This window comes from Pogonomyrmex barbatus, unplaced genomic scaffold, assembly GCF_055798465.1.
Source record: "Pogonomyrmex barbatus isolate J1 unplaced genomic scaffold, ASM5579846v1 scaffold9, whole genome shotgun sequence".
NCBI lineage: Eukaryota > Metazoa > Arthropoda > Insecta > Hymenoptera > Formicidae > Pogonomyrmex > Pogonomyrmex barbatus.
The window spans coordinates 1,123,480-1,134,735 of record NW_028297193.1 but is presented as its reverse complement, the minus strand read 5'-3'; the positions used below and the strand labels follow the sequence as shown (position 1 = coordinate 1,134,735).

The following is an 11,256-nucleotide window of genomic DNA, read 5'->3' as shown; positions in this document are numbered from 1 at the left end:
AAATTTCGCGTTATATGGCACAAAAAGTTATTAATTAGTTTAACAACGATGAATCACTTGGCAATTTTATTCACTGTTTTGTAGGGAAATAAAATAAAAATATTTAAAAACGTGATAATCTTAACGTTGATCACGAATCATATATATTTGATTGAATAAAGATGGCAATTTAGAAGTAAAGCGCCTGAGACTTATATAGAACTGAGCCACGAAGATTTAAATTTTATGGAAAAGCAAGAATTTAAAAATTTATTTTAATTACTTAAATATAATTTAAATATTATTTAAATAATAGTAATTTTTGCTATTATAAAACAATTTTATGTATATTGAGCAATCGCTACTGTTAGAAAGTTCTACATATAACTAGCTAAAAGGAATGTAAATTGCTATTAATTGTCTTTTTGTTGCTAATGTGGCTTTGATAAGTCTATATTTTTCTCAGGCTTTAATTTGCACCAACTACAGTATCTAAACCTTTACATCTACAATAATAGAAATCGATATAATTATTTCAAAGAATTGGTATAGTAAAATCGACATATTCAACGTGAATTGATTCTGAGCATTATACATCTATATAAATTTATTTTCGAAGTATTCTGTTCCTGCAGATTCCACTCTTCTCGTATATCTTTCTTCAATATTTAACAGGTATTTTATAGGTACACTTGTTATCACGGAATAAAGTATAACTTCATAACAGTTCTAATTATCGCATTTCTCCGTTGACGTCATTTTTTGTGATAGTTTTATATAGCCATACGAAAATATAATTCGATTTTGTTTCGCAAACAAATACATATTAATAATAATTCATTTTTACAATGCAGCTAATTCAAAGTTCAAAATAATTCCATTTGTGGTGAACAAGGTCTTTAAAAGAGATTCATCAATATAAACAGAGGGGTACAAAATAGAAATAATTTTCATAAGATTAATAAATCTTTTTGCACACGATCGAAAGTTTTAGATATCTGTACTGAAATAAAGTAAGAACGTAATGCACTTACATGGCATGCTTATGAAGATATACATAAGTTCATGGCGATGAAAAGGGGAGTTTATATGCGAAACATAACATATAAGTCAATAAATCACAGGGGAGTTCAATAAGCTTCAAATCTTGGCAAATTTTTTAACACTGTAGCGTAAACATTAACAATAGCTCATAAATTTGAAAAAAGTAAATCCGCAAACATTCGTAAGTTATATATCAATCATGTGAAGATCATAATCAGCTTTGTTGTATATACATGATTCATAATTTATAGACATTCTTCTTTCAACTTCAAGTATAAAATATCTACGTAATATTTTTTTGTAAAATCGCATCCCCTGTTGTATCTGTCTACATTGATCATCATGAATGCGAATGAATACTTCGTTGGGAAAAAAGGAATTCTAGACTAGCATAACGTATTAAATACATGTGTTTACAATGATTTGAGGATACATAATACCTCATAACTTCGAACGAATGAATGATAGCGAATAGTAATCACATCAAGTCAAGAGCAGGAGTTTCGCACGTAGATTTATACGTTCTTGAAGCGCACTAGCCAGTTCACGTGTCAATTCTTCGCAGACTAAGCGTAATTCTGCATTCTTTTCCCTTAGTTCTTGTAAGGTTAATTTCTTTTCGTCTTCCGCTTCGTTCTTACTTTCTTCATCACCACCGTCTCGTTCTGTCAAGATTATTTTAATTGTCAAGTATAATTAGGAAAATCAAAGACATGAAAAAATAGTTCAAAGCATCTTATATTTTCAAATCTTTAAAAAGATAAAGTATATGCATTTTTGCTTATAAATATATTATTAATATAAAAATAATGAAAATATATAAAAATAAAAAGAAAATTCTAAATGCTTAATTAAATAATGAGATAATTTCTTACTTGGGCTTGGTTTTCTATAAATATGAAATGCTCCACAGACTCCAGTGAATTGTTGAGACTGCGGTACTGTGTTTTCTACAGATGGTATCATATTCTCAGGCAATTCACTCTTAGGGGAAAAGTGAGAGAAATCAGCGACAAAAGCTTGACTTTCGCTCAACGTTCTTTGTCCTTCGCCTTCGCTCCTTTGACCGATCAATTTGCGAGGCGAAGTCTGCAATAAAAAAAAAAAAAAAAAAAAAACAGATATTTATAATCTCTGTTTTATATAAGCTTTTACAAGATATATAGAAGAATTAAAAAAATACAAAAAGTTTTCATCATGTATAAGAACTTACAATTCCTGGCGAGATTCTAGGTGGTACAAGCGGCGGTGCTCCGAGAAAACTTTGACCATTTTTTCCTACAAGAATGTGCAAATTTACAAAACATGAAATTTTCGTAATCGCAATATTGTACCGCGTAAAATATTGGTAATAATATGTACCTAATTTATTAAGATCAAGACTAGAACTGCGCGCATGTGTTCTGTATGGTCTGGGTGGCGGTGGAGGTGGTGGTTCTTTCTTAGGAGTCACAATAACGGCATCTTCCGGCGCCGTGGGAGGTTTCTTCGCGAGAGGTCGTTGTACTAACGACGCCGCAGAATGTTGCAGATCATCATCTCCTAAAGTCGTGCAACTGCTACTGCTACCGTTAGCGCCCGAAGCGAGTATTGCCGCTTCAGGTGTTAGGCGCAACGGCACTGGGTGTAGAATCTTCGGATCGCGTTCGACAGCTGACTTTTGAAAATCAAAATTCACCAATTGCAATCCTGGACTGGTGACCGAAGAGCTGCTCGCTCCGGTCGGTGAATCTACGAATTTTGTCCACTCTCTATTCTTCTCACGAGCGTTCGCAGAGTTCGGCGGCGATTTTTGAGCAGTTGTCACCGGTGGGATTTGTGGCGCGGCAGTTGTTGCTGTTTGCATAACTAACGGAATTGACAAGGACGGAGGTAAAACGTCGGGTAGAGGCACGTGGTTCCTCCTCAGTACGACGAGATGCATAGCCACATAGAATTCTTGTAAACTGAGCGCTCCGTCTCTCGTAACATCCGCGAGCTGCCAAATACGTCGTAACTCAGAAACGGGAAGCCGCGATTTTTCGAAAAATGTTCTGGCCACAGGTCCGGCCAGGAGACCTTCCGGATCAGGCTGCAACTGTGCAAATTGCGCCGCATAATAATCACGTTGTTCGTCGCTGATAATCCACACTTCTTCCGGTGGGAAACCCGAACCGTCACCTTCACCGTCACCTTCGTCGCTGCTATGACGTTCCGAGCTCTCCTCTTCAGTGCCTAATAGCTGTCTTTGCTCTTCGGAAACCAATAAGCCTTGCCAACCTCCAGAAACAGAATCCAGAATTGTTTCACCACCCAGCATACCGTCGTTCCTCTCTTGAATTACGCTATTTGTTGGTGTAGGAGAATCTGTGCTGCCACCAGTTTCGCGTGGAGACTCCGCTTCGCTTTCACTCTCAGTACTCTCTGGAGCATGATGTCTACTCTTTATTCCTCTAGTTAAATCTGGACTTCTTCTGCCATCTTCATCACCAGAAGTTGGCCATGTAAATCTCGGCAGGGTAATGACATCCAAAGATGTAGTTATTATATCTCTGGAGATATCCAAACCAGCCTGATGGACCGCAATGAGTTTCAGCACCGCATAGAATTGTTTCTTGCCTAGATGCGTACTACCTTTAGTTCCCATGCAGATATCCAATATCTACAAAAATGAAAAAAAAAAAAAATAAATATTTGATATTAACAAATATGTATCTATGTAATAATATATAATTATATAAGTTTCAATATCATTTTTCATTTTCTTTTTTCAAAATCAATCTAATGATAACTATCAATCTAATAACATCGACAACACGATAAATTTTCCATTCAAATTATCATACATCCAAAGAAATGTGAAAATTCTAAGTAAAGCTCTAGATCGCCATGTAAGGTTTACTCGATACACCTACCGATTAATTAATCGGTCCAGTTACTACGACATAACCTCTAAAAACGAATCCTGACATCTGTCATCTCGAACGTCTGTCATCTCAACGTGAGAGGTTCTCGAATCGAGATGAGTTCTATCGCAACGTAGCACCGATAGCATAGAAACGTCGTCGGATCGCGTTTTTTCCCCCCCATAACCCTATCCTTACCTTCATCGTGACGTCCCGCGGCAGATTGGCCGAGCGCAACAGCTCGGCGACTTTGATCACGGGTACGCTGTCACCGTCCGCGTTCTCGCAGCAGTAGATGAATATGTCGCCGTAGTAGCGGTGCTCGGTCGCGGTCAGGTGCAGATTCGCCATCGTCAGCAGCTCCCAATCCATCTTGACAGTCCGCGCGTCCGCGCTCTCGGCCGAGAGCGTTGCGTTCCCCGGGGGCCTCGTCCGTCCCGGCTGCCGCGCTGCGCCGCGCCGCGCCGCGCCGCGCCACGCCACGCCACGCCACGCCACGCCACGCCACGCCGCGCCGCGCTGCACGTCGTCTCCGCTTCGCGCTCGGAGCGGATCGCCCTTCTCGCGCACACGGCGCTCACTCGGATCTACTTCACGCTCTGTTTCACCGCAACGGCCGTGCTCCGCGATGGTCGCATCTCTCTTCCTCTCTCTCTCTCTTTCTCTCTTTCTCTTTCTCTCCCAGAGTTCTCCTCCGTGGGAGAACACGAGAAATGTCGGCTCGCCGGCCGCAACTCCGTTTGCGTGATTATCGCTATCTCCGGCTTACCGACTGGCTGGTTGGTATATTTGACATTGCCATAATCCATGTCGATTAACTCGCCCCCATCAGAAGTATTAACTTCTGAGCGATGGTGCGTGCGTGATAACTTCATATATATATTTGTGACACATAGCTTCAGCTCCGGTATATCTCGGTGACTTCATCTCTCGAGTTTGAAGTCACGAGAGCGTGAGTCACGCGGCACATAAAATTAAATTTATATGATACTTCATATATCCTTGCATTTATATACTAAAAGACTTAAAATATAGCAAATAATTAGATTAGTCTCAATGTAATATATATTTCATGATTCATATCACTCTGATCTAACGATGCCTCAACAGGAGTATCGAAATGTTTCATAAGCCGTAACAAAGAACGTGGAAAATTATATTATATTATCGATACTTTCGCTATATCATACGCTACTTTCTTTTTCGTATAAAAATTAATCCAATATCGTACGATGATCGTTCGTGTTTACTAAAGTTTTCTTTTTCTAAGATATCGCTATAAAATTGAAATAGTTCGATCAACGGATAGAACATACACGCATATTTTTCAAAGTTAATATCCGGAATTCCATCCTTTCGACATAGAAAAGCTCAATGACACGTTTACAGCGATATCGATTTTCGAGAATAGAGAAAGGAGAATACCTACGATATCATTAATAGTACTTGGCTCGTGACTAGAAGAAGTTATTACACGCAATGCTCTGTAAAGAACGTTAGTTTGGTTGCGATAGTTTGATTTGGACTTTTCGTTTCAATGAGAAGCAACAGTCAGTGAAACGAAGAATTCTCTGAGATGATTGGTGAAGAAACACTTTTCTTCGCGCTATCGCAGCGTCCTGCGCTCAATTTTTGTCCGGATGTCTTGAGTCGCAGCTGTATTAATGAATCTTCCCTCGGACTGCCGGTAATATTGTCAAAATCCCAATTGCCGAAGTGTTCTTCGAATAAATCTTCTAATTTCTTCGAAAGCGTTTCGATCTTTTTCATTTGTTCGTCATCGTGCTGCGAAAAAAATGTTGATTCGTTGAGATTTTATTTAAAATTAATGTCATATAAATATTATATTTAAATGGAACTGAGACAAATTTCAGAATTAAATTCCTTTAGTTTTTAAGTTTTTTAAGTTTTTAAAGTAGACATCAGAGTATTGAATTTTAATAATTTTAAAATTAGACAATTCAATTTCGCGCAATAATTTGTCGTATTAATTTCACTCCTCGATTTTTACAATTACAATTAAAGATATAATTATAATTACAGAGATAAATAAAATATAAAATTGTCATTTATTATTATAAAATTATTATACGAACCTGATGATACAATCTCGCGTTGTGAATAATACGTCGAAAATCTTTTACGACGTGTTCGACTTTATGATAGATCCGATTCTTCAGCTTGTACTCGACAATTTCGAGAAACATCGGGCTTTTAACAATCTTGCAATAATTCTCCATCTGGAAATAAAAAAAAAAATATATTTTTACTCAATGTTACGTATTTTCATATTTCTCATTTTTTTATTCGGAAACTGACTATTAATGCTGACGAAGCCAGTTCATCTTTATTGTCACGTGAGAATGGGTACTTGAAGATATTAGCTTCATCCATTTGCCAGACAGTTCGATGAATCGTCTCCAACTTGTTAAGTGCCAGAGGACTGAGGTTCTGTTTCCTCCTGGAACTGCACCACACTGACCATCCACGATCATTCAACTTGTTGGCACATTTGCCTTCCAAGTGTTCCAAGTGATCCTTCTTTTTACCATGATTTGTTTTCGCGGTGATTGAAGATTTTGACGTTACACCGTTCGATTTAACAGCGCCGATTTTCACGCACGATCCCTCTTCCAACTGAAGATCATTGCCGTCCGTATTTCTCACTAATTTCTTATCGGCTAATCTTCGCGATTTATGTAAAAGCTGATATGATTGCTCGGAGTCTTTCCTCTGATATTTGCGGCCAGGAATTGAAATTATAGTAGCCAATGAATTAGTCGTGCACGACTTGAGCAACTCTTTCTTTTCCAAGTGTAAATTACTCGTTTTCATAGATCTTCGCACCGTTTCAGAGTACGTGGCTTTTCCAACCTGACCTTCCAGTTCTTTCGTTGACGTTTCGCCACTCTTCGAGGAAGAAGTAGAGACGTGCTCGCGAGAGAGTATCGTTGGATATTCACTATCAATGATTGACGCACGAGTCTTTATATCTGCATCCGCGATTAACAACGATGACAGCTGATCTGGTTTTTCGTCGACAATTTGCAAACAAGTCGAGGACCTCTCACTTCGTTGATCCGCATCGTCCGTATGTCGCTTTTGTTTTCCGATACTCGCGTTATTGAGAGTCCTGATCAGCCAGGAGTCCGTTTTCACGTTCGTCTTGATATTGAGAGCTGTTGAATGCATGCTTTTTAGAAAAGGATTGTTTTGCTTATTATTAGGTACCACCTGCAAAAAGATCGCGAGATATTTTTAAATAGTTTCGATAATTCGCATAATGAATATAGATAGACGTGCAAATTTATTATCTTAATCTCCGCTCTTATTTATTATTTTAATTTTAACTTTAACTTTATTATTTTAAACTCCGCTTTTATAAAATGTGTATTATTTACTTTAACATAAATTGAAAAGAAATTCTCTATCTAAAAAAATGTATGTTAAAATATATATATATATATATTCTACAAAATCCTTTACCATTCTCATCGTCGCGTGGTTGGAATACTGATATTACGCTTGCTGTAGGCGAAAATTTACATGTGGATCCCGTATCATCCTCCGAGGCTTCGTAGGAAGATGCACAATTGACGTTATCATGCTTCATCGATTTTGAATCGCTGTGCTGCGACGTTAACGTCGTAATATTTTCTTCGTTCTTATCTTGCCTCTCGCTACTATCGTTACCTTCGACATTTTTAAATGTACTGTTACAATCCTTTACGTTAAGAGCCTCGAGAAGTATCTCGGCCGAGGCGCACGCTGCTTTCCAGGTGACATCCCGACGAGAGTCTTGCGATAGAGATTCCGTACGCTTCAAGATCCTGGGTGAGCTTTCGAGGTTGAACAGAGGCGCAGGCAGCTGCGAGGCTGACGGGAACGAGGTCTTTATCAGCGTGGCGTTAACGACGTTGGTGGACAGGGCCGACACGTTCGTATGAGACAGAGGCGTTGACGATGCTGGTATGGGTATACTCTTTCCCTTATTACCGTATCCGTTGTGCTGATGACTGCTCGCGTGTCCGCTGCGAGACGTTGCGTTGTTCTCCGATCGACGATTCGATCTTCTCTGATGCCTCTTCTTCGGTACATTGTAGCTGCCCGGTTTCATGTACACCCGTACATCTTCGGAACTGTCGTACTCTTCGGGCGCTTGTTGCACGTGAAAACGATTGCCGATGAAACTGCTGGCGGCCCACGGTGTACTCTGAATATTTGGCAGATTCTGCAACGCCTGGAACTGCCGATTAGCATCGATCTGCGGTTGCTTGGATATAACCATCGAATACTTGGGCATCTCGTGAACGAACAGCCGAGGAGTCGAATGCCCATTCATCCTTGTTGATCCCTCCAAGGCCGACGCGGTCGCCGAAGGCTGCATGCTTCGCATGCTAGCGAACCAGGCTGACAAGTTGGCCGCCATTTCTTCAGATTCCTTGTCGAACGTCCGCGGCTCGATCTGGCTGAGCAGGGTCATCTTGTTTCTAGGTACAGCCGGGAGTTCTAACTGATCAGTCTGCGATCTGCTAACATAAACTGGATTGACATTTACGCTTTTACTTCCGTGAATTTGTTCAGAGTTCCTGCTACTTCTTGAATTGATATCGCTACTGGGATAAAGCGTTGAAGAAGAATAATTGATTCCGCTATACGTTGAGATTCCTGGATTGGATGCGGAGTATAAAGAATCGGGATGATTTGATAAAGGAAACGTGAAGGATAAACAATTCCGCGCGTACAGTCCGCTGTAACTCAAAGGGGCATTCATTGCTGGATGCTGCAATCGGATGGACTCGGTGTTATCGAGAGATGTCGTAAGTTTATTTCCCGGTGTGTAACCATATTTTCTATCTTTCGTTGCGTCTGTGCAACTTTCCATCACTTTGTTTCTTAGCTGGCAGAATTCAGCGTTCAGCGACTTCTGAGTAGCATCTAACTTTCTGAATGACAATGTGTCTTTCGTACGAAGTTTATGACTTGTTAAACCGCCGATGTCGGTATGACACACAGTAACATTCGGCACGGATTTTGTAGCGCTAATCATAGATGATAGATTTTCGGTAATCGTCCACTTGCTCCGTAATTTACTTTCCTTTGGATTTGTTGACTGCTGCTCCTGCTGATTGGAGTTATACTGAAAATTACACAGACTGCTCGTTGGCAGTGATGCAGACATTGAACTTTGCGATTTCTTCTGCGAATAATTTCCGATTATATTTTGCTGAGAAAGAGAATTCGATGGTAACGGAGCAAAAAGATCATAGGTAGTGTAAAGCGACACGTCGCCTGGAAACGATGATGATTCACAACAAGTTACATTACGTTTTTGATCTGTTACTTTGTTGTTTTCTCCAAACTTTTGAAAAGTTCGCACCATTTGCTTTAGCAATTCGTACGTGCTCTCCTCCCACGAGTGAAAGCGCGTAATTAATCCGGAATCCAATCTATCCAACAAATTGGGAAAGTGCTGTTTGTTTAAGTAATTGTCGAGGCTCAGCCAACCGTTGCTAATGCGCAGAAGAGCGTTTATAAGATCGTCAGCGAAGATTCGGTCCCCTGCAAAGACGGGAATGCAGGTCGAGGACTTTGTAATCGCTGTTCTCGTGGCAGACGACAGACATGTTAACCAATTCCGTTTGGAATTCGTTTTTGAATCGTCGAAACCGAGGATGATCTCAGCCTCCGTGCATCCCCAATAAGCTGTCTTTCGGATTAATTCTGGATACTGCGACGTGTCAACGCGTGGACTATCCGTTTGAACGCCTATCGACGTTCCGTTCTCATATTCGGCACAAAAATCGGCAAACCAATTTGTCTTATTGGATACATTATCGCCCGCGCCGTTGAACAACGTTGTTGGATCAGTCTTGTTACCAGGCTTTGACTCTTCCTTACCCAAATCGTTTGAGGAAGTGGTGTTGCATAAAGCGGAGACCATCTTTTCGGCCTCGATGGTAAAATCGAAACTAATTGAGGACTCGTCGGAGTAATGCTCCTCATCTGTTTTTGCCACGACAGAGAGAGATTTCTGCAAAGCGCACTCACCAGATTCGACGCTCCTGTTATTTTCTGCAGAGTTTTGCGTGTCGTTCTTGGAGAACGTCTCGATCTGGGATGACCAGTCGTTGGAGTTCTCACTCTGACTGACCGGAACAACTCGAGGCTCACAAGTGCTCGATATCTTGTCAGCATTATGCTTGAACAGTGCGAGATCCAATGTTGGAGAAGATTTATCTCGTCGCGATGGTGCGAGGACCAGCCCGACAGGCGGATTCGAGAAGACCGAAGTGGATTGCGTTGTCGCTGGGAACTGATTGTTGGTGAAGCTAGTTAAGCTGGCATAAGGATTGAGACTGGCAAGTGGGAAAGATGAGTTGGTATTAACAGTTTGTAGACTGCAGGTGTTTGTGGCCGAGATATTGTAATAGGAAGCCTGCATCGGATGCTGCTGTTGCTGCTGTTGTTGCTGTTGCTGGATGTTTGGTCGATCTTGGATGAGGCAGAAGGTTTGCATGTCCGGTGGCTTGAAGTTAAAGGGTTGTGGTAACAGATGTGTCATTCCAGAATTATTATCGTAATGCTCGCTGTGCAACGGTCCAGCGTGAGTGAATGTGGAAGAAGCTACTAAGAAGGATGTGGTCGACGGAGGAATCGATGCAAGGCTCGTAGACGGTTGATCGAAGAACACCACGGGCTTTGGACCGTAGGAAAGTTGCTGTTGCTGTGTGTGCTGCTGTTGATAATATTGCTGACTGGAAAATGGCTTGTTCTTGGCGTGCCATCGATTACTTTTACCTGCACTCGCGCGGAATATTTTAACTGTTTATTTTCCAGTTTGTATAAAAGTTTGCAGATTTACAATTGTAATTGTAATTATTAAGATTTACAATTTTTTGTATTACTTTCAAAGCTGTTTCATCATTAAGAGACTTTATAAAGCAAAATCGAGAAGAAAAATTGAGAAAGAAATGAAGAGGCTAATTTGCAAAATTAATTTAAACTATAATTTATTTTTCAAACCTTGGAGATGTAAATGGGTGGAATTCGGTGAAACAACGTGAGACTGGACGTTCGGATAAACACACGAAGGATGGAGTGCTGTTCCACAAGGTTGAAGAGTCACTACTGGACTACTAACAGGAGCATATAGAATTTGTTGTTGCTGTTGTTGTTGATGATAAATGGACGAGGTTGTTGACGGGTTTGGAGTCGAGGATGATGTAGAATGATGTACGGACAATCGATTTGATCGTGCGGCTGTCGGACGCATGATCCGTCTAATTTCTGGATCAAAACTAAATCTTATGCCGTCTTCAAGTCGACGTTAACAGCTTCTATTAGA

General features: G+C 40.4%; 2 protein-coding genes across 2 annotated transcripts; both read right to left on the bottom strand.

Moving 5' to 3' along the window:
- Positions 1–555: 555 nt before the first annotated feature.
- On the bottom strand, positions 556–4,817 carry Reps (RALBP1 associated Eps domain containing). The gene is made up of 5 exons (XM_011641482.2): positions 4,107–4,817; positions 2,386–3,664; positions 2,237–2,301; positions 1,899–2,112; positions 556–1,688 (listed from the first exon to the last, which is right to left on the bottom strand). The coding sequence occupies exons 1-5, from the start codon at positions 4,278–4,280 to the stop codon at positions 1,507–1,509; spliced, it is 1,914 nt and encodes a 637-aa protein (XP_011639784.2). The 5' UTR covers positions 4,281–4,817; the 3' UTR covers positions 556–1,506.
- A 138-nt stretch (positions 4,818–4,955) lies between these two features.
- On the bottom strand, positions 4,956–11,184 carry LOC105428892 (uncharacterized). The gene is made up of 5 exons (XM_011641483.3): positions 10,935–11,184; positions 7,395–10,709; positions 6,228–7,087; positions 6,005–6,148; positions 4,956–5,693 (listed from the first exon to the last, which is right to left on the bottom strand). Exons 1-5 carry the CDS (start codon positions 11,182–11,184, stop codon positions 5,460–5,462), a joined length of 4,803 nt encoding a protein of 1,600 aa, XP_011639785.2. The 3' UTR covers positions 4,956–5,459.
- Between the last annotated feature and the right edge of the window lie 72 nt (positions 11,185–11,256).

Coding starts and splice junctions, on each gene's coding strand:
- LOC105428892 (XM_011641483.3), bottom strand. CDS start 11,184: ATGCGTCCGACAGCCGCACGATCAAATCGATTGTCCGTACATCATTCT. Junction 10,710..10,934: donor CACCCATTTACATCTCCAAG/GTTTGAAAAATA, acceptor GCGCGAGTGCAG/GTAAAAGTAATCGATGGCAC. Junction 5,694..6,004: donor ACGCGAGATTGTATCATCAG/GTTCGTATAATA, acceptor TTTTTTTCGCAG/CACGATGACGAACAAATGAA.
- Reps (XM_011641482.2), bottom strand. CDS start 4,280: ATGGATTGGGAGCTGCTGACGATGGCGAATCTGCACCTGACCGCGACC. Junction 3,665..4,106: donor CGCGGGACGTCACGATGAAG/GTAAGGATAGGG, acceptor TCATTTTTGTAG/ATATTGGATATCTGCATGGG. Junction 2,302..2,385: donor TCTTGATCTTAATAAATTAG/GTACATATTATT, acceptor ACATTCTTGTAG/GAAAAAATGGTCAAAGTTTT.